The sequence below is a fragment of the Nuphar pumila genome, chromosome 11, assembly GCF_984573655.1.
Source record: "Nuphar pumila chromosome 11, dmNupPumi1.hap1.1, whole genome shotgun sequence".
NCBI classification, from domain to species: domain Eukaryota; kingdom Viridiplantae; phylum Streptophyta; class Magnoliopsida; order Nymphaeales; family Nymphaeaceae; genus Nuphar; species Nuphar pumila.
Genome location: NC_143259.1, coordinates 109,635,904 through 109,658,070, shown reverse-complemented (window position 1 = coordinate 109,658,070; position 22,167 = coordinate 109,635,904). Strand labels below are relative to the sequence as shown.

The window sequence follows — 22,167 nt, the reverse complement described above, 5'->3', positions numbered from 1 at the left end:
TCACATCTGAATTGTATGCCCTTAGTAGAAGAATGATCATGTTCTCAGCACCTCCATGAATGTGATCTGCATATGAACTATTCACTGGCTCTCATATTTCCTTTAGAGGGTTCCATTTTCTTCTCAGTCTAAGCTACTAATTCTCGAATCATATTATTCTGTTCACTTTGAAAAAAGTCATGAAAATGTTAGAAGAATTGCATTTACCATTAAGGCACAAAGGAAAGCAAGTTAACTGAAGAGAGCAAACTTCAGTTTCAAACAATAATATCGTTTTCTGTTGCACATTGGATTGCTTGGCATCAGAAGGAGCTTTCCAGGAAGAAGTGGTGGCCCAAAAAGCTTACATTTATGGTCATTCACAGGGGATGCATAATTGGCATGCATTAAATTCTTCAGACAAGAACTTCTCAATCATCCTCCTAGAAGAAGCTTCCTAGTTTATTGGAATGACGTAGTACCAAAACGTCTGACTGAAGCAGGGATAATTCTAGATGGAGATATAATTTCTGCAAAGGAGAAATTGTATGAATCTGTCCCAAGACGACTTTGCAACCATCCTCTGTTGCCAGAGAATCCATCAGCCAGGACCCAACAGTTTTTGAAACCAAGACCAGTTAATGATTTTGCCACAATTTTTGACATATCCATGTACCTGTACAACCAACTTAATATTAACAAAACTGACTAAAAGCATAACGCTCATCACAGACTTTTACACTTGTGGATTTATAAAAAAATCATGAAATAAAAGGAATTAAAAAAGAGAAGCAAGTTACAAAAAATTAGACAACAAAGAATATGAAAATCTTGTAATGCATTGGAAGATAAATAAGTAATAAAAGTCTCGCAAAGTCCAACTTTCATGAATGTGCACCTCTGGAAAACGGGATTCTCTGAATCAAAACTTAAAGATGAACTGGCATAAGAAATTTCTTTTTTTCTCAATGCAAATTCTCTACGAGTTTAACTAGCACTGACAGTTTAGGAACTTGGTATGGATGGCAGCTTAAGTTCAGTAGCAGAGTAAACTCACGAGTCCATGATCACGATGTTTGATCCTTTATAAACTCTTTTAAGGTATGAGATCTTTAGAGCGGCTATTTGAGCTTCCACCATCTTAGGATTTCTCACAATGCTTCCTATCTTAGTTGGAAGTTCTTCTAAACTGCCATAGAAGATTAAGAACCATGAATAAATCAATCCATTACCAGTTCAGCTTAAATCATTAAAAAGCTTAAAGAGAAGTAACTTACGGTATAGAGATAAGCTTGTTTTTAGCACTAGATGGTAAGCGAGGAATTCCAGCTTTATTTTTCTCCTTCTCTGAGCGGATGTCTATAAGAAGATGATCTTGTGAACAGACAAGGTCCAGTGCTTGAGCAGGACTGAGCTCACCTTAAAATATAAAGGAACAGAACAAACACTTAGCTTTCAAAGAAACCAGAAAGATGAAAAATTGATACACAGAGTATCAGGATAGCGGGCAAGTGCATGCATAACATCTGGGCCTACATGAACCAAATTAGCCTCTAATGCACCTAGTTGTAGATTTCTGGAGAATACAGTCAGATAGGGCCTTAGAAAACAATGGCCATTATTGGCTCACTGAGTGTTTTAGCCAAAACAACATTTTACATCATCCACATACATGATCTCTACACTGATGAAAATTGAACACAAGCATAATCTCTCATTCAAGATAGCAAGGCCAAGCATAATCCCCGATTGATGAAAGCTCAAGTTAGCCAGACAAGCATAGGTGGCATACCACATTCATCCTAAGTTAATGTTGAGCAACAAACAAGTCCAAGGAATCATGGGTAGTAATATGGGTACCATTCTTTAAACCCAAAGTGTTAAGATTGATCTAGCACTGGAAGGAGTTGAAAAAATCAGCATGTTCAGGAGAGCTTCTGAAGAGGTTCAGATTTTCTGGGACACTTGTCTGTAAATGCAGTTTATGTCTACGGCTCTAAATGCTTTCCCCTGTACATATTTCAATTTGCACTTACACCTTCTCCATCTCAAACAAAATTGATTGTTCTCATGTGACAGCCATATGTAATTTCATAGTGTCCACACAATAAGTTCACAGCCACAAACCCCAGATCAGTAAATAGCACCCAAACACAATACGATTAATAATTTAATATGACCAGCTTCATCTTTCATTAACTGCTTTCACCTTGAACTTCGAGTCCATCTGCATTGAGTGCTGCATCCCATTGTGTAAAACATTTTGGCATATAAGATCCACCAAGTTTGCACACTTTGAGTTCAAATAAGAAATTGGATCAAATGGGAATATGGCATCAATGGGAAGAGCAACTTGCTACAAGGAAACAAAGGCATATTCTCCAAAGTATTTGTTGTACTTGAAATTCTCTGGCAGATAAAAGTAAAGAACCAAAGTATAGGGTTCTCAAAACACAGACTTTTTATAAAAGTTCCAAGTGATCTCTAAAAGACAGTAGATTCAATATTAATAATCATTTTCCGTGTTATTCTTTTAGAACTCTTGCATAAACCTATTCACAAACCAAATTCTTCATCTGGGTCATGACTAGTGCTCATTGTTTGTATTCCTTTAACAATGTTTCTTGTCTCTTCTTTTCTTCTAATGAAGATCCTAACTTTAATTTGTGTTTGCATGTGCACCCAAATTTGTGGGTTGTGTTTGTTGTTAAGATGGATGTAACCTTATATATATCTTCATATATTTATATATGATATATATATGATATACATAATATATATGTATATATATTGTTATTTATATAATATATATATTATATATAATAGTTAACTTGGGTTGACTAAGTCAACCAATGTTCACTTTATATAACCGTTGGAGAGGGTCCAACGGTTATATTTCTAGCCGTTGAATCCTCTCCAACGGCTAGAAGGGTTCTCCCTTTCTCCTTTTCTCTCCTTCTTCCCTATAAATAGGTGTGTGTGTGTGTGTGTTGTAAAGAGAGAGTGATGGGTAGATTTCTAGGTTTTAAGTGTTTTGAGTGTTGTAGTGAGGCTATTTTGCAATTTTTTATTTTTTTGTATTATTTGAATTTCATACCTAAGGAAATTATTTATTTTTAAGTCTTGTGTTCTATGGGTATTTTTATTGTGAAAGAGTGTTTAACTACATTGTATTTTTGGCTTATGGGACGTATTTCGGAGTGCATTGGGATCCATACCATTTCGTGTCATGGTATCAGAGCAAGGTTTGCAGTTTTGAGAAAAAATTGTACTAATGGATAGTATAGATTTAAGAATTTTGTATTCTGGTATGTATCTTTGGCTTTTCTATTTTCATATGTATGGTAAGTATTTGTAAAAGGGCTGTGATAAAATTAAATATTTTTGAAATATATGATATGTGTAGTGAAAATTTATATTTTGCAAAATATGTGGTTTCTTAAAATCTTATGTGTTTTATGTTTTTGCAAAATACTAAATTTCGTTTTTGAATGTCTCTTGACGTATGTGTGGACTATCTTTTGGATTTAGTTTTTGTGATGTGATCAAGCATAAAGATTAAAAATATGTATTGTGTGAGTGACATTGTTCTCATAAGGTTTTTCTATTATCATGTGAATGTGTTATTTCATGTATGTTTGAGTGACATTGTTCTATTAAGACTATTTTCAAATGACTTGTGTTGGATTAAGGCATCTTTAGGTATATACCCCAAATAGTCTTTATTGAATAGCATAAGCATGACTTGTTATCATATACTCGAATCTTTTTTTTGTGCTTATCTTAGTGGTTTCTTTCTTGAGTATTGATATTTTATATCATGCATCTTGGATATTGTATTCTCATTGCATTGGGAGAAAAATCTCTTGTTTAATGCGATCATACGTGGGTTCATAGTTATGTAATTAAAATCTCTATGGCACTTTGAGAACATTTTATCAATAATGTCAACATTTTTATGTTTATGCATAGTTCTTAGTTGGCTCCTAGTGGTTTTGTATTTGTGTGATTTTGCACTTAGCTTTATTGAAATCTCAATATATTGCATTCAATTGCCTCATAATAGATTTAGATCTAAAGATTATATATGTTATTCTTGTCTATTTAGTGATATTTATTGAATTTGTTGTATGAGATGTGCCTTAGTTCACTTATTTCTTGAGTAATGGACTTGTGATCCTTTTAAAGATTCTCAAGCATCGTATTTGCATACTTATTTGCTTATTCAAATTTGTAAAAATTGTCATAAGACATCCTATGTTGCATTGCATGTGATTGCATCTGGATTTGATTTAAAATTTGTTTTTTCAAATCGGTTGTTTGATATGAACTCACCTATTTGAAAATTGATTTTCATGGGTATTTATTGCCTTCTTATGGCATTGTTTTTGTCCATCGCAGAATTTTATATATGATGCATCATCTCTCTTGGCATTCCTGTTGGGTCAGGGGTTGAGGTGAGTTATGTGTGCACCTCAAATCATCTTATCAATCAACAATTATCAAAGTTCGTGTGTCGTGTTGACACCAGTTTTGGATCTGATTGATAGTTGATTGGCCTCTGAATCCATATATGCTTTTGTTAATTCAGAGATGTTGTTGGGGTGAGTTGTGTACACCTCATTTTATAGTGTGTTGTATCATTCATTTTTTGTATGACTATTGTTTTTATGGATGCTTATAACTCTGTTTATATGTGATGACTCTATTTTTGAAACCATGGTGTTTCGAAAGATGGTTAAAATTAATATTCTTATTGATAACATTAGTTTGTTTTTATTACAAGCTTTCTTACCTCAAGTGTCTTCTCCTCTTTATGTCTCTTATCTAAGTGTCATTATATGTAGACAAGAAATGTTCACACTTTCGTGTGTATTTTTAGCCCATTGTTAGCATTGAGATTATACTCTTGATCTAGTTGTTGATACACTTGCTTTTTTAGTATCATTATACATAGACAAGAGATGTTTATTCACACCTTCGTGTGTGATTTTAGCCTATCGTTAGCTTTGTGATTATGATATTGTTCTAGTCGTTGATACACTTGTTTTGAGTATCATTATATATAGACAAGAGATGTTTGTTCACACCTTCGTGTGTGATTTTAGCCTATCGTTGGCTTTGTAATTATGCTCTTGTTCTAGTCGTTGATGTTAAAATATATAGACATTATATATATATATATATATATATATATATATATATATATATATACATATATATATATATATAGAGAGAGAGAGACATATATACATATATATTTTATATATATATATATATGTCTATCTATCTATCTATCTATCTATCTATATATATATATATTATAATACCCACTAGAGGTAAAATAGTATTTACACATGTATATATGCATATCCATTATGGATATGCTTTGTTAATTTATTTATTTTTCTTTTTTCTTTATTTTTCTTTTTGTAATGAGGGGTCCACCATAGAATCATTGAAACCCTCCAACAATCATAAATATGACCATTGGAGGGGCTCCAACGACTCTTTGTGGAGCCCCTCTTTGGTTCCTTTTTGTGTATAAATAAGGAGCTTTGCCCCTACACTATTGCAAGCTTGTTAAAGCTTTTCTCAATAAAAGTTTACATATTTTTTAGTTCTCTCTCTCTCTCTCTCATACTATGGGTGTTAATCAATTGTCACATTGTGGCCTATTGTATTTTTTCCCATTAGTTGCCTATTGCTTGTATGCTTGTCCATCTCTTAGTCACTTATTAACATTATTTCTTATCATTAGTATTTCATTACATGGTATCAGAGCTTGGTTGTGAAAGCATTATTAGGGCACTCTTGCTTACGTGTGAGAAGTTTTAAGTATCACACATTTGTTCTTCTTCTTCAACTTCTTCCATGATGTTCGACAAAGATACAAAGATCGATCTTTCATTCAAATTGAATCGAACCAACTATAGAATGTGGGCGACCACCATGAAAAACAACCTCAAAGGTAAAAGACTTTGGGGATATGTACGTAGAACCATTCCGGAATCACAATTAAAGCTTACCAAATTGGAGGAAAATAAAGAAAAAGCCTTGAATGAAGAAGAAAAGGCCAAAGCTATCCAAGAATACCAATCTAAAGTTGAAGATTGGGAAAGTGAGCATGCCAAAATATTGGCATGGTTCATGAATAATGTGGAGCTCAAAATTTGTGTCAAACCTTGCTAAATTCAAGAAAGAAAATAAAGCATGATTCTTTATGAAAGGTATGTACACTTAAAAAGACCTTGCTAAACAATTCTTTTTGCAATAAAAAATAAGATGAACCAAGCAAGGGGATATAAACATTAGAGACTACTATAATACTCTATCTCCGTTGTGGGATGAACTTGCTCTTCTCAAACCACAGTGGAAAGGAAGTGCTATAGTCATGAGGCAAGAGCAAATAGAGAGAGAACGGATTTTTTAATTTATTCATGTGCTTCGTCCCAAATTTGAACAACTAAAAGGATCTCTTCTTCACAGGGCTTTTACCCCTCTTAGTGAAATCTTAGCCGATTTATGACAAGAAAAACTCGTTTGGCCCTTAAGAAAGATATTGATGCAGTACATATGGTATCTAGACCGGAAAATAAAATGAGGACATATAAACCTCCTCATTTTTGAAAAAATAATAATGGTGGAGGAAGAAAAATTATTTGTCGCCATTATTTGTCCTAAGCACAAAAGGAAGGTGACTTCCGTTGGAAATTGTCCAAGCAATTCAAGTGAAGATTCAATGAGAGATGAAGACATATAGGACTCCATTGCTCAACTTACCGAAACTCTCCAACAATTCACGAGGATCAATTCTTTCACACCTTCTACCTCTGGTGCCGTGATCTCATCCACTCCGGGTATGTTCTCTTGGATCCTTGATTCATGTGCCTTTTTCCACATGACTCTGAATGCATCTCTTTTATCCAAATCAAGTCTTAATTCTTTTAAATTATTTGTTTCCACGGCCAATGGAACATTACTAGATATTCAAGGAATGAGAAGTCTTGAAAAAGTTTTTGCACAAAACAAAGAATTTCATGTTCCAAAAATTAAAATCATTCTAAAACTTAATTTAAACTTTTTTTTCGTTTCTCAAATTACCGATTTTAGATGTGTCTCTTTTTCACCAACCAGTTGTTATGTGCAGGATCTCCGATCCAAGAAGCGGATTGGGCAAGGCCATAGAAGAGGAGACCTATATTACATGGATTTTTTATCTTTGCCATCCAAATCTTTTTGTAATCTCATTCAATCTAAAAATCTTGGGACTTGGCACAAAAAGCTTGGTCACCCTAGTATTTCCAAGTTGTATTTTTTTCTTTTCTGAAAAAAAATGTAATGAAAATACATTTACTTGCAATGATTGTATCCTTGGAAAAATGCATTCTCTTTCGTATTTACATAGCAATTTTATTTCCAAAAGACCATTTAAACTAGTGCATTCAAATATATGGGGACCGACACCCGTTATGTTTAAAGGAGGATATTCATATTATGTTGTCTTTATTGATGATTTTATTAGATACACATGAGTTTACTTTATCAAAAACAAATCTCATGTCTTTTCCATATTTAAAAAAATTCATATTCTTATTCAAAATCAATTTCAACACAACATAGCCATTTTTAGATCCAATTTTGAAGGAGAATACATGTCAAAAGAATTTCAAAACTATCTTAAACTAAATGACATTCTACAACAAAGATCTTGCCCTAAAACTCTCCAACAAAATGGTCTTTTCAAGAGAAAACATAGGCATCTCATTGAAACAACAAGGACTCTTTTTGTTTCTAAAAATGTTTCAAAGAACTTTTGGATCGAAGTCACTCTTACCGCAACTTATCTCATAAATTGAATGCCTTCCACTTCCTTAAAAAATATTTCTCGCTTTGAAAATTTGTTTAAAATATTTCTGAATTTTAAAAGATTGAGGATTTTTTGTTGTAAGTGCTTTGTTCTTTTTCAAGGACAAGATAAACTTTTATCAAAAGCTCTTGAATATGCTTTTATTTGATATGGTGAAAATAAAAAAGGTTATAGATGTTATGATATTTAAAATAACAAACTTTATATTTCAAGAAATGTGACCTTTCTTGAAGAGCAAAATGGTTTTGGAATTCAAAAATCTAAAGAAGAAATTGACTATTCTTTCCTTTTTTGACTTATTACCTAGAAATAAGTCTAAAAATGATTTAATTTGTGACAATATTTGTGATGACAATTCTTGTCAAAATGATGCTTTGTTATATCAAATTAATGATTTTCACAATGAGAATCCTAATAGTATGCATGTGTATACTCGGCGTGAGGGCAATGAACATCAAAGTGCTTTCGATATATACTCTCAAGACATCTCTTTAAAAGATCAAGTTGAAGAAACCCAACCCAGGCGATCCTCTAGGAATAGTAGACCTCCTCAAAAATTTGTCGTATGATTCCTTTTCTCCAAATTATAGAACTTGTCTAATGATGATACATTCCTATCATGAGCCTTCCAATTTTAAAGAAGCTAAGCAACATCCACATTGGATTGATACTATGAGACTTGAACTAGAAGCACTCAACAAGGCTAACACTTGGACCATTGTAAGTCAACTATTAGAAAAAAAAACTATTGGATGTAGATAAGTTTATAAAGTTAAAACCAATAGTGATAAGACATTAAAAAAATACAAAGCTAGGTTAGTTGCTAAAGGATACGTATAAGAATATGAAATAGATTATGAAGAAACCTTTGCCCCAGTTACTAGGATGACTAGTATAAGAACCATAGTAGCTTTAGCACCTATTAAACATTGGCCTATTTATCAATTAGATATTAAAAATGCATTTTTAAATGAGAATCTTTGTGAAAAAGTATTTATGGATCCTCCACCGGGTCTTGAGATTGATAATTTTTTTTTAAACTTAACAAAGCTCTTTATGGCCTTGAACAAGCTCTAAAAGCTTGGTATGATCTTGTTAGTAAAGTTGTTCTTGCTAATGGTTTTACTTCTTGTTATACTGATACTGCTTTATTTGTTAAATTTGTAGGAGATCACATAACTATCTTATTATTATATGTTGATGACATGATCATCACTGAGAATAATAAAAAGGGCATTGAGCTTATTAAAAAAAAATTAAATATATTTTTGATATGTCTGACCTTGGATTTCTAAGGTATTTTTTAGGGATCAAAGTTGCATATTCTCCTTGGGTGTATGTTCTGTCTCAGATGAAGCTTGAATCAGACATTATTGCTAAGTCTAGATTAAGTGATGAAAAGAAAGTGGAGACTCAAGAAGTAATCAACGCTAAGATGAGAGCCAATGATGGAAGTTGAAACTCCTTTAGAAGATCACACAAGTTATCGTCAACTAATTAGATAACTAACATATTTGTCTATTACCAGGCCATATATTATTGATGTTGTTCACAGTGCAAGCCAATTTCAGAATGCTCCTACTTCTATTCACATGGCTGCTGTCATGAGAATTATCAGATATTTAAAAGAAACTATAACCAAAGGACTATTCTTACCTTCCTCTTCATCTCCTAATTTAAATGCTTATACTGACTATGATTGGGAGGGTAACCCCAATTATTGTATTTCTACAACAAGCTATTGTGTTTTACTTGGATAATCATTAATCTCTTGGAGATATAAAAAACAACAGAAGGTGTGTCTTTCTTCTATAAAAGCTGAGTATCGAGCAATGGCCACCACCACCACCACCACTGAACTTGTCTGGTTGAGAAGTCTGCTTAAAGATATGTGTGTCTTTCTCTCTACTCTTTCGAAGTTGTGCTGCGACAATAAGAGTGCTATCTACATTGCTAGCAACCACACCTTTCATAAACAAACAAAGCATATAGAGATGGATTTGTTAAAACATATGTAATTATATACATCTATATATATATATATATATAAATATAGATGTATATTCACCATAATACCCGATAGGGGTATTATGGTCATTTCACAAGTACCCAATAGGGGTACTTGTTTTATTTCTTTCATTTTGCTGTTTTTTATTTTTGTTTTTTTATTTTTTAAATTGCTTTTTGGATACCGAAAAGGGGCCCCACAATGGAGTCGTTGGGGCCCCCAACGGTCACAATTGTGACCGTTGGGGGCTCCCAACGACTCTATTGGGAGCCCCTTTGGTCTCCTTTTCTTATAAATAGGGGGAACCCCCCTTGTATGTTGTATTGCTCTTGAGAGCTTCTCTTCAATAATAGTGATATTATTTTTCATGTGTGTAGCCTTTTTATAAGGCCTTTCGTATATCCCTTAGTGGATTTCCTCTCTTATGCTTGTTGCATTTGTCCGTGTGGGACATAGTGAATGCTTTAGCATTCTTGGATTCTTCCGCATATTTCATTACATGGTATCAGAGCCAGGTTACGATCTTCTAAGGTAAAATTGTGTATCTCTCTACTTCTTTTTTTTTCTTTTCTCTCTCACCTTCATTTTGTAGCAATGGAAGTCAAGATCGATCTATCATTCAAGCTCAATGGAAAAAATTACATGATGTGGGCATCCGCAATGGAGAATAATCTCAAAGGGAAGCTTTGGGGTTATGTAATGGGGACCATTCCGGAACCCCAACTTAAGCTCACAAAGATGGAAGAAGATCAAGAGAAAGCACTTGAAGGCGATGCTCGTCTCAAGGCTATTGAAGATTATCATCATCAAATGGAAGATTGGGAGAGTAACCATGCAAAAATCCTAGCATGGTTTATGAATAATGTTAAACTTAAGGTATGTGCAAATATTGCAAAATTCCGCAGGGCAAATGAAGCTTGGTTTTTTATGAAGGGTATGTTTACCCAAAAGGATCTTGCAAGAGCTTATTTTTTGCAAGAAAAGGTGAGAACCACAAAACAAGGTGACATGAGCATACAAAACTATTATAGTGCTCTAAATCCTTTGTGGGATGAATTGACTCTTTTAGAGCCTAAATGGGTGTCTATGGAGGATGTGGTACTAAGACAAAAACAAATGGAACAAGATAGATTGTTTCAATTTTTATTTGGGCTTCGTCCCGAATTTGAACAAGTTAGATCCTCACTTCTCCATAGATCCACGTTTCCTCCCTTAGAAGAGGCTATTGCCGAGATTACTCAAGAAGAGACTAGGCATAATATGGGTAAAAGCATTGATGAAGTTCTTGCCGTATCTAAACCCGACAATCATGTCAAAACATACAAACCACCTCATTTTGGTAAGCAAGGGAGTGGTGGAAGAAAAATGATTATATGTCATCATTGTTATGAACCGGGACATATTAAACCCGTTTGCCGAAAGCTAAATGGAGCATTCAAGCCAAAGGTGGCTTCCGTTGAAGAATCATCCACCAAAGAAGATGACGGCAAGAATGGGGATCTCAAAGATACTCTTGGACAAATTTCCTTGGCTCTCCAACAAATTCTAAAGGCTACTTCTTCTACCTCCGGTGCCGCAATTGCCTCATCATCACCTCCTAGTACGTATTCTTGGATTTTAGATTCCGGAGCTTCTTTTCACATGACCCCTCATGAAAATGCATTAACCAATGTGCACACCAATTCAAAAATGTCTTGTGTCTCTACGGCCGATGGAACTTTTCTCAAAATAAATGGTGTTGGAACTCTTGATTCTAAAAATGTTCAAAATTTCCTTGTTTCAAAAGTTAGAATAGTTCCAAAATTAAATCTTAACCTCTTTTCCGTTTCTCAAATAACCGACCATGGATGTGAAATATCTTTCTCATCCCAAGGGTGCTTTGTGCAGGATCTCCGGTCCGGGAAGCGGATTGGGCAAGGCCATAGGAAGGGAGACCTTTATTTTATGGATAATTTAATGCTTCCAAATACCTCATTTCGTACTTATGTCCAAGACAAAAATATTTAAACTTGGCATAAAAGGCTTGGACATCCAAGTTACTCTAAATGTATCTTTTTCCTTTTGGACACAAGTTTTGTAAAGAAAAAGATATCAATTGCAAAGATTGCATTTTTGGCAAAATGAAGTCTACTCTTTTTCCTATTAGATCCTTTGTGACAACAAGACCTTTTGAATTGGTGCATTCCGATGTTTGGGGGCCATCTCCGGTTCTATCTAAAGGTGGTTATTCATATTATGTAACTTTTATTGATGATTATACTAGATATGTATGGATTTATTTTCTTAACTTTAAATCGGAAGTTTTTAACTTCTTTAAAGAATTCCATGCAAAAGTTCAAAATCAATTTCAAAGTCAAATATCCATTCTTAGATCCGATTCGGGTGAAGAGTACTTATCAAATGATTTTCAATCATATCTAAAACAATATGGCATTTGTCATCAAAAATCTTGCCCAAGAACTCCTCAACAAAACGGTCTAGCGGAAAGAAAACATAGGCATATTTTGGAAACCACTAGATCCTTACTCATTTCTAAAAATATTCCTAAAAATTTTTGGGCCGAAGCCGTGTTAACCTCCACCTATTTAATCAATAGGATGTCATCTTCAAAATTGAACAATATCTCTCCTTATGAAAAACTTTTTAATATGACACCCGACTACAATCGTCTTCGGATTTTTGGGTGTAAATGCTTTGTTCTTTTACATAAAAGAGATAAATTGTCACCTAAAGCAATAGAATGTGTATTTTTAGGATATGGTGAAAATCAAAAAGGCTATAGATGCTTTGATCATAAAAACAATAAGTTATTTGTCTCCAAAGATGTAACCTTTTTAGAAGATGAAAATGGATTTGACATATTGGAAAAATCAAATGAAATTGATTATATGTTTATCAATGATCTTTTAGAAGATTCAAATGATGACTCTTTGAGTCATCCGGAAGTTTTAGAAAATACTCATGATTCTCATGATAATGATGTATCACCAACTAATGGTGACAATCTCCAAGTATACACTCGGCGTGAGGAAGCCCAACCTATTAGTGCTTTAGAAAAATTCTTGCGGCTTAATGAATCCCTAGAAGAGACCTCCCTTAGAAAAATCAATGATCCTTAGGCGTTCTTCTAGAGAATTAATTCCACCTAATAGGTTTGTCTCATATGAAACTCTCTCACCTAAATATAGAGCTTGTCTAATAGCCTTGCATTCTTACTATGAACCCTCCCATTATAATCAAGCAAAAAGTATACCTCATTGGGGTGAAGCAATGAAAGTTGAACTAGATGCTTTAAATAAAGCTAAAACTTGGGAAATAGTTCACCTTCCTCCAAATAAGAAAGCTATAGGATGTCGATGGGTCTACAAAGTCAAAACAAAAAGTGATGGTTCCCTAGAGCGTTATAAAGCTAGATTAGTTGCTAAGGGATACTCACAAGAATATGGCATCGATTATGAGGAGACTTTTGCTCCCGTGGCTCGCATGACAAGCGTTAGAACTTTAATTGCGGTAGCATCATCTAAGAAATGGCCTATATTCCAATTAGATGTTAAAAATGCCTTTCTTAATGGTCAATTGAATGAAGAAGTATATATGGACCCTCCGCCGGGAATCAGTGTTAATCAAGGTCAAACCCTTCGGTTATTAAAGGCTTTATATGGTCTTAAACAAGCCCCTAAGGCTTGGTATGATAGATTTAGTGCTATCATGTTACAATTGGGATTTCGCTCATGTTATACTGACACTGCTCTTTTTGTTAAACGTGCAGGTAATAGTATCATCATCCTTCTGCTTTATGTTGATGATATGATCATCACTGGCAATGATGAAAGTGGTATTCTTAAAGTTAAAAATATGTTAAAACATAATTTTGATATGTCTGATCTGGGTTTTCTCAGGTACTTTCTTGGTATAGAAGTTGCATACTCTCCTCGAGGGTATATATTGTCACAGATGAAGCTTGCTGCAGACATATGTTCCAAATCTGGGATTTCAGATGATAAAAGGGTGGAGACTCCCGAGGTTATCAATGCTAAACTGCGACTGGAGGATGGAGTTCTGCTGGATGATCCTACGCCCTACAGGCAACTCATAGGCTCCCTCACCTATCTGACTATCACCAGGCCGGATATTGCTCATGCTGTGCACTCTGCAAGCCAATTTCAGCATGCTCTTACATCTGTGCATATGAGTGTTGTGCTCCGGATCATTCGATATATTAAAAATACTTTGACTAAAGGGCTATTCCTATCCTCAATCTCTTCCTTAGATTTACTAGCTTATACTGATGCTGACTGGGGAGGAAACCCAAATGATCGAATCTCAACTACTGGCTTTTGTGTGTTCCTAGGAGATTCGCTAATTGCTTGGAGGTGCAAGAAACAGCAGAAAGTCTCATTGTCTTCTACTGAAGCAGAATACAGGGCTATGGCAACTACTACAATGGAGCTGGTGTGGCTTCGAAGTCTTCTTCAAGATATGGGAGTCAAAATTACCGGGGCTTCGAAGCTTTGTTGCGACAACAAAAGTGCCATCTACATTGCCAGCAACCACACTTTCCATGAGAGGACTATCCGCATATTTCATTACAGGATTGACACTATGTTCGAGATGAATTTTTACGGGGGACCATTCAACTACCTTATGTTACTTTAAAATACTAGCTAGCGGACTTCTTCACCAAAGCCTTGCCATCACCTCGCTTCTACTTTCTCCTTAGCAAACTCTCAGTGATCTCACCATGTGTTTGAGGGTGGTGTTAAAATATATAGACATTATATATATCTATATATAGAGAGAGAGACATATATACATATATATATATATTATATATATATATGTATAGATATTTTGTAATACCCACTAGGGGTAAAATAGTATTTTCATATGTATATACGCATATCCATTATGGATATGCTTTTTTAATTTCTTTATTTTTATTTTTTCTTTCTTTTTCCTTTTGTAATGAGGGGTCCACCATAGAGTCGCTGGACCCCTCCAACGGTCATAAATATGACCATTGGAGGGGCTCCAATGACTCTTTGTGGATCCCGTCTTTGGTTCCTTCTAGTGTATAAATAAGAGGCTTTGCCCCTCAATATTGTAAGTTTGTTAAAGATTTTCTCAATAAAAGTTTACATATTTTTTAGCACTCTCTCTCATATTGTGGGTGTTAGTCAATTGCCACTTTGTGACTATTGCTTGTATGCTTGTGCATCTCTTAGTCACTTAGTGACATTATTTCTTTTCATTAGTATTTCATTACAGTTGATACACTTGTTTTGAGTGTCTACACTTGATTTTTGAGGATTAGAGATCTAGTAAGTTGAATGTGTGTGATCGTCAAACTAGTGTTTTAATTTGCAAAATTCATTCATTATGATGTATGAGATTTTTTTTTAAATCCCTTCGTAATTTTCCTAAACTCATTTACTCTTTTATGATAAATGGTTGTTGAAATATTTTTATGCATTTTGCATTGTATATGCCTTATTTGCATGAGTTATTCCATGATTAATTGTTTTGCATAAGTTTAATTAATGTGTTTCTAAGAACTTCATTAGTAAAATCTTTTCTTTTATTATGTACACTTATAGTGGCTATTGTAAGCATCAGGTTGCTCTTGAGATTATTCTCACTTTGTATTCTTTTTTGGTAAATTGGTGCTTGTGCACTCCTATTGTATTTGTGTGGATCCTCACTGGGATCTCTTTTTGTATTTTCATTTGTTTCTAAGCATGTGTCCTTGAAAGTTTGTTTATTGTTATCATTTACAATTGATCCATAAGTGATTTTTTTAGTTGCATGACTGATATTGCTTTAAAAAATGTAATTGATCTTTATGTATTTGACTTCTCTTAATTAAATGATAAAAATCATTTCTTGTATCTTCCGCTGTGTAAAAATATTTTGGGATTTAAACTCTTTTGTGGGTTATTTTGTCATGGTATTAATGATTGTTTGAAAAATTCATATTTCAAGTCTATTATGCATTAATGTGATAAATATATGTATTTATTGAATAATGCATGTTTTCATGAATGTTTAAAGTAATTACTGAGTTATGAGCTTATCTTTGAGATATTTCGTGCATGCATTTTTCTTTTTGATAATATGCAATTATATTCTCTTATAAGTTAAGAACTTTTGATTATCTATTAAGTCGAGTTTATCAATGACTATCATGTTTGAAGTTAATGACCGTCTTAAATCATTTTTACTTTAAATTATTTTGAAAATATTAAATTGAATTATTAAATATTTTTTATATATTGTATGTTTGTGTGCTTGGCCATTCTCTCTCCATAATTTATATAAGTATAGTTATTTCGTGTTAGATTGCTCTTGTAGGTTTTCATCCAAGCGTTAGTGATATTGAAGATCCTCTGTGTAATGGAGCGTATGATTGAACACCCTTTAAAGAAGCACCAAATTGATGAACTTTATGAAGTCTATGAAGACATTTTATGTAATGGGGTTCTTCCTTGTAATTTCAAACTTACAGTGAAAGTTTGAGGAGGGGTGTGAAGATGGATGTAATCTTATATATATATATATATATATATATATATATATATATATATAATAGTCAACTTAGGTTGACTAAGTCAACCAATGTTGACTTTATATAACCGTTGTATTTCTAGCTGCTGGATCCTCTCCAATGGCTAGAAGGGTTCTCCTTTTCTCTCCTTCTTCCCTATAAATAGCATACACATTTGTTGTGTACCATTTCGTAACATTTGTGTGCGTGTGCACACAAGCATACACATTTGTTGCTTCAAGTTCATATTTTAGGGTTTTCAATACCTTTGTAGCCACGTAGGGTGAAAGAAATTGCAGAGCCAATTGGAGGAAGAATAAGGTATGACAGAAAGGCTGCCCCAACTGCCACTACAATTGCTATTGGATCTGATGAAGACAATGACTCTACCGTTGCTGATGCAATGGGCTTTGCCTGCTCAAGGACTCTGCTCGTTTGTTCTGCTGTACCACCAGCAGTTTCAGCCACAGTCTGCATTCAAAATGTAAAGTACAGAACTTAAAACAAAAATGAGAACCACAGAACGCATATGCGTATCTGTAATAATCAACCCAACAGGCAGACACTTGACAGAGTGTCAACTATCTTAATGATGTATCCAGAATGCTTCTCTTCTAAATTATTTCGAAGGTCGCATACTTATTGTGTTTGATTCTCGCAATAATGAAGTCCCATCATCTTATTCTCAAAATGCATTAGAACATTCCATGCAAGAGAAAAATTCAGAGACTTCCAATCGTATTTTGAAGTCTTGGCGCAATGCCAATTAAGCTCTGTTTGGGAGACTTGAATCAGAGGAGTGTTGCTGTTTCCCCCATTGTTCTCATGCTCTCTGCTGTTTGGGAGCAGTGGTGTTGCCAAAACACAGCATTGGGAATGAATTGGCAGCCCAAACACCACATTTCAACACTATTAACACGAGGATGTTTTTGGCAACTCCATCCTCAGCACCACATTTTGGCAACACAAGTAGATGGTATTTCCATCTCAATTTAAGGCTCCCAAACATAGCCCCAATGAAAACTCTAGACATTTTCCACAATCCAACTATAAGAACGAAAACCAACAGATTTATGCAATTCTACAGAAATCCATTCAATCTTAAAAACTACTGTAACAAAGCAAGTCCATAAATCAGATTATTCAAGATAAGCAATGAGCAAAAAGGGAAAAGAAAAGGGAAAACTTTTGCTGCACTGAGTACTGGCTGGGGATCAACACCAAAGCTCTGTAAAGCGGATTCAGCCTGCTTGGTCGCTTCAGAAATCGCAGGCGAAGCTATTCGAATTGCCTCACTACCAGCCTTTTGAATATAAGGGAAGGCCACATCAACTCCTGGCTTAACAGCCTTTAGGAAGCCGTCGAGAAGATCCTTAGACACCGCAATTGCCGTTGAAGCACTCTCCTGTGCTTGCTCAACAGCACTCTCCACCTAAATAAAGAAATTGATCACTCATTTTTTATTGTCAATCAAACCACCGGTCACTATCTTATCAATGAACAGATCTTTTTATCTGCACCACTTAGATATTTCATATTTCTCGAAAATGTGATTAGAATGATGGGATTTTTCCTTTAGAGAAGAAAATAAAACAAAAAATATGGATTGGATTTGGTAGGACAATAGATAATATCAATAAATTGATATGCAGATCTTTCTTTCTTTCTTATAATGCGTTTAACCTTTTTTATGAGAAACCACCCTTACAGTTCAGACGTCCCGTCACGGGCTGAGATGTGCCACGTTGGGCTGTGGCCTTGTCTCGGTGTCTGTGATGTAAAACTCAATCCGGACTGTGATCGGTCTCAGTACTTTACAAAGTACTCTAGCGAGTCTAGCCACATAAAACATAGAAAATTGCTACTGTGTAGTGATTTTCTATGTAAAACATGAACACAAAAAATCGCTATATGCGCAGTATTTTTTCATATCAAATACAAAACACAGAAAATCACTACGCCCGCTGCGATTTTCAGTGTTGAGTGTTGTGTGTGACCCGAGTACATTGTAAAGTACTCGTGCTCGACCATTGGATCTGCTATGCCACTCAACGGGGATTCTTTCCTCTATGATTCGACCTTGCAGCAAGTGACGTGCACCCGAATAAGCCTTTCAACTTGAATGCCTTGAGCCGAGCCCACCAATCTAGCTCGGTGTTCCGAGCCCTTATATCCCATAACTGAGACCACCACCCAACTTTTTCAGAAAATTTCCTAATTGCTCCAAAGAAACTAGAGAGAGAGAGAGAGACCACCACCCAACTTTTTTCAGAAAATTTCCTAATTGCTCCAAAGAAATTAGAAAGAGATTCCAGAGAGAGAAGGCACCTGTGTAATGGAGGTGATGATGTCATCCTTGGTGAGGGCGTTAGCGCTGGGCACTGAAACAGCAGCAAGAAGAGCGTATGCTGCTGCGGAGATGGTGGTGAATTTCGAGAATCGGTTGGAGTTGGAGCTAGCAGGAAGAAGGGTGAGGGTGGGAGTGCAGCTGCCGCTATTGGTGGCACTGGAGAGCTTGGGATTGGGAGGCTGTGAAGAAGCAAGAGAGGGAAGCACCGCCGCTGCAGCTACTGCATGGAAGGCCATGGCCACCACCACCGCTCACCTCAGTAGCTCACTCCACTCAAAATGGAAAGCCGGTGGTGATTTGAAATGGGTGGTGGAGAGTGGCAGCTTTGGTTGGCAAACGGGGAGGGACTTCAAAAACGAGCGGGGCGGATCAGAGTGCAGGCGCTACAATGCCGACACGTGGTGTTCGATGCGGCCCTCCCCACTTTATGGCAGGCGTAGGTTTGATTGCCTTTGTGAAGTGTCGGGTGTCGTGTCAACATGAGACACGCATACTGAGTGTTTTCGTGACCAGTGTTGGTCGATTTCATTAGAATTGCCTTTTTTGTTTAGTTTGGTTTAGGGGCCAATTGAGGTCCTCTATTGAATCGGAGAGTTTGAATCAACCTCTATCATATTGACAAATATCGCAAGATTTATGAAAATCTCGCTATAATATCGCGAGAAATTGCCTAAAAGTTTAAAATGGCAATTTCTCGCGAGATTTATGAAAAAAACATAAATACCGTGATTTAAACTCATATTTACGTTTTAAACGGCTATTTATAGCGAAAAATCACCTTTTTTTATTTTTAAATAATTTTTATTAATATTTTCTTATAAAAATATTTTATATATATTTTAATTAATTTTTTTATCATCAAGATTTTGCCGAGAAAATGCAAGATTTATGATTTTTTTTCAATTTCTTGCGAGTTTTTGAAAAATGAGAAATTGCCGATAAAAACGTAATTGAGATAAGGCTTGACGATGAAGAGAGTTGCCAACAAATAATGTTCCTTTAATGAGTCCCCCTTATAGATAGTAATCCCTGAATGAGTGTGGTAGTTCCACAAATACACCTACCAACCAAGCCAAAGGGAGATCGATCCTGAGTAAGCTAGGGTTTCACTGTCTTACCAAGCACCACCCTAACCACTAGACGACCCAAGGCGGACTCATTACATTGTAGATACCTTCCATTTGGTTTCTGCAACTTGGAAGGTTTTTCTTTTTGGTCAAATGAGATAGCTACATGGTTAAGTTGCACTACCATGTTGCATGTGGGGTCTTGGGTTCGATTCTCACGGGGTCATCACCAACCTCGCATACATTTTTGACCAGCTAGCATGCAATAATATGTTTCTATGCTGCTGAAAGTTCAAAATTTTCCTAATAGTATTCCTAGCGACTTAAAATTCAAGAAATCCTATACCTGCCCAGGTCGCCTAAGTGGTAGCTGGGAAAAGGTGTTGACCCCTTCATCTCAGGTTCGACTCCCATTGGGTGTGAGGGTGCCTTTCACTGGTGAGCTCTGCGAGGGTTCGGGCGTCGGCGATCCCACCTAGAGATTACCCACTTCGGCAAGAAACTTCATCACAATCTCCCCCTCTTTTTTCAACTTTTCCGAAATTATGATTGTTTCTCTTTGAGTTTGAATCCTTCTTTAAGTTATTGTAATAATTTCATATGTAGGTGACTCTTAGGTTGAAGATTGAGATTCCAAAGGGATTTTAACCAATCTGGATGAGTAAATAACGGCTGACGAACCGTTGGATTTGTTTATTTGAACGATCGAGGTACATCTGTTTCTTGTGATCTTCTGTTCTTTTCATGTGTGTTTGATGCGCCTGTTTGTATGCTTGATTGAATCATGTTTGTTGTTTGTGGGAATTGGTGTCAGATGTGCATGAGTAAGGGAGTGAAGCCTATTTCGATTTTTTCGTAGTTGATTGATCGTTTTTGTTTCTTCTTTGGTGTTCATTGGTATGCAAGATTGCTTGCAAGAAGGTGATAGATTCTGAATTTTGGTGATTGATTGTTAATTGATTTGGTGAGTTCTTATTGTCAATTATGGGTTTACGATTTCTTGAGAAATTTTAGCATGTTTGTATTGCAAAGCTCACCTCAGTTTTAGATTTGTGAAAGGGGGAGGAGGAAGAAGAGAAACAAAACAAAACAGTGGGTGTCACTCTATCCCAGCTGGATCAAGCTCAAGTTCTTTCTATTCTTACATAATATGATCTTCTACACACAAAAATTTGGAAAAAGTAGATAAAGATACTGTAAGCAATAGCATTATGCCTCCAGCAGTTAGCATTCCCCCAAAAAATCATGATTTTCAGAAGTAAAATTTTCAAGAGATATTCTTCTCCTACTCCGCTTCCCTCCAATCTGTTTGTTCGTCTAGTTTGTCGTTGTCATTAGTTTTCCTTCATTTCTTTTCACTTATCTTTCTCTGGCCGTTGTGGCATTTTTATTTGGGTATCAGTGTTTTGATTATGTAGGCTTATGGCCCCCAATTGCAGGTGTTATACCTCTGAGAAATGGGATTTTACCTATCATGATGGAAAATCAAACTAAGGGCTTGGAGTACGCTTTGGACGAATCAAGGCTGAAATAGAGCTGCCGATGTGTTCAACGTGGTCTTTTTAGCGGGAATCGCACCCTGGATCTTGCTTTTGAGTCTTGAAATGTTTTTACACTGTAGACATCTTGCAAGTCGTGTTTGCTAATTATGAATACGACACTAAAAAAAAATTGCACTTGCTATAATAGTTTATTGTCATAGAAAATATTTTTTCTTTTAACTGTGCATTCGTGCCTAACTTAAATTCCTGCCTACGAGTTTTTGTGACATAGCTTGAATGTGTCACTAAAACAAACACTGACACGCATGGCTATGTCACAACTCACAAGTACAGACCATTTTGGCTGCGTCCCCGGTGACACGACCAGACATGCCAATTCAAACACTGACACGTATGGCTAATATTTTAATATTTTAATGAAAATACATTTTTAATATTAAAAAATATATTTTTTATTAAGAAAAAAAATGTGTCATGTCCCATTTTAAAAAAATGTGAGTCAAATACACATCTCGTGTCTTCTTATCTGCGAATCATTGTGACAAAGCCTCAAAGTTGTTAAACTCCTACCTATCGACAAACAACTACGCCTTCATCCCCCCCCCCCCCCAAAAAAAAAAAAAAAAAAATGGGGTCGGCGATATGAACCAAAAAAGAAAATCATTTCGGGTCTTCCACATGAATTCTTCTCCTCCAATCATTTCTATCCAATGTCATGTCCTCGGTGAGGTTCAAAGCATTCATATCCTTTCTTATCATCTTCATCCAAGTCTTCTTAGGCCTACCCCAACCTCTTTTAACTAATATATTATCCCATTTCTCCATCCTTCTAATTGGAGCATCACTA

The 22,167-nt window shown here is 35.4% G+C and overlaps 1 protein-coding gene across 2 annotated transcripts; it reads right to left on the bottom strand.

Moving 5' to 3' along the window:
- Positions 1-180: 180 nt before the first annotated feature.
- On the bottom strand, positions 181-19,075 carry LOC149822796 (calcium sensing receptor, chloroplastic-like). Of its 2 annotated transcripts, none has more exons than XM_089980060.1 (6): positions 18,730-19,075; positions 17,588-17,833; positions 16,668-16,872; positions 1,257-1,398; positions 1,037-1,168; positions 181-655 (listed from the first exon to the last, which is right to left on the bottom strand). In XM_089980060.1, exons 1-6 carry the CDS (start codon positions 18,985-18,987, stop codon positions 442-444), a joined length of 1,197 nt encoding a protein of 398 aa, XP_089836186.1. In that variant the 5' UTR covers positions 18,988-19,075; the 3' UTR covers positions 181-441. The 2 variants fall into 2 exon arrangements, with proteins under 2 accessions (XP_089836186.1, XP_089836187.1); XM_089980061.1 differs by having other exon boundaries at positions 17,606-17,833.
- Positions 19,076-22,167: the final 3,092 nt, after the last annotated feature.

Excerpts from the sequence above, each read along its gene's own strand:
- LOC149822796 (XM_089980060.1), bottom strand. The coding sequence starts at position 18,987 with ATGGCCTTCCATGCAGTAGCTGCAGCGGCGGTGCTTCCCTCTCTTGCT. Across the intron at positions 1,399-16,667 it reads CACCCTACGTGGCTACAAAG|GTGAGCTCAGTCCTGCTCAA; the intron begins GTATTGAAAACC and ends TTATATTTTAAG. Across the intron at positions 656-1,036 it reads AACATCGTGATCATGGACTC|GTACATGGATATGTCAAAAA; the intron begins GTGAGTTTACTC and ends TTGGTTGTACAG.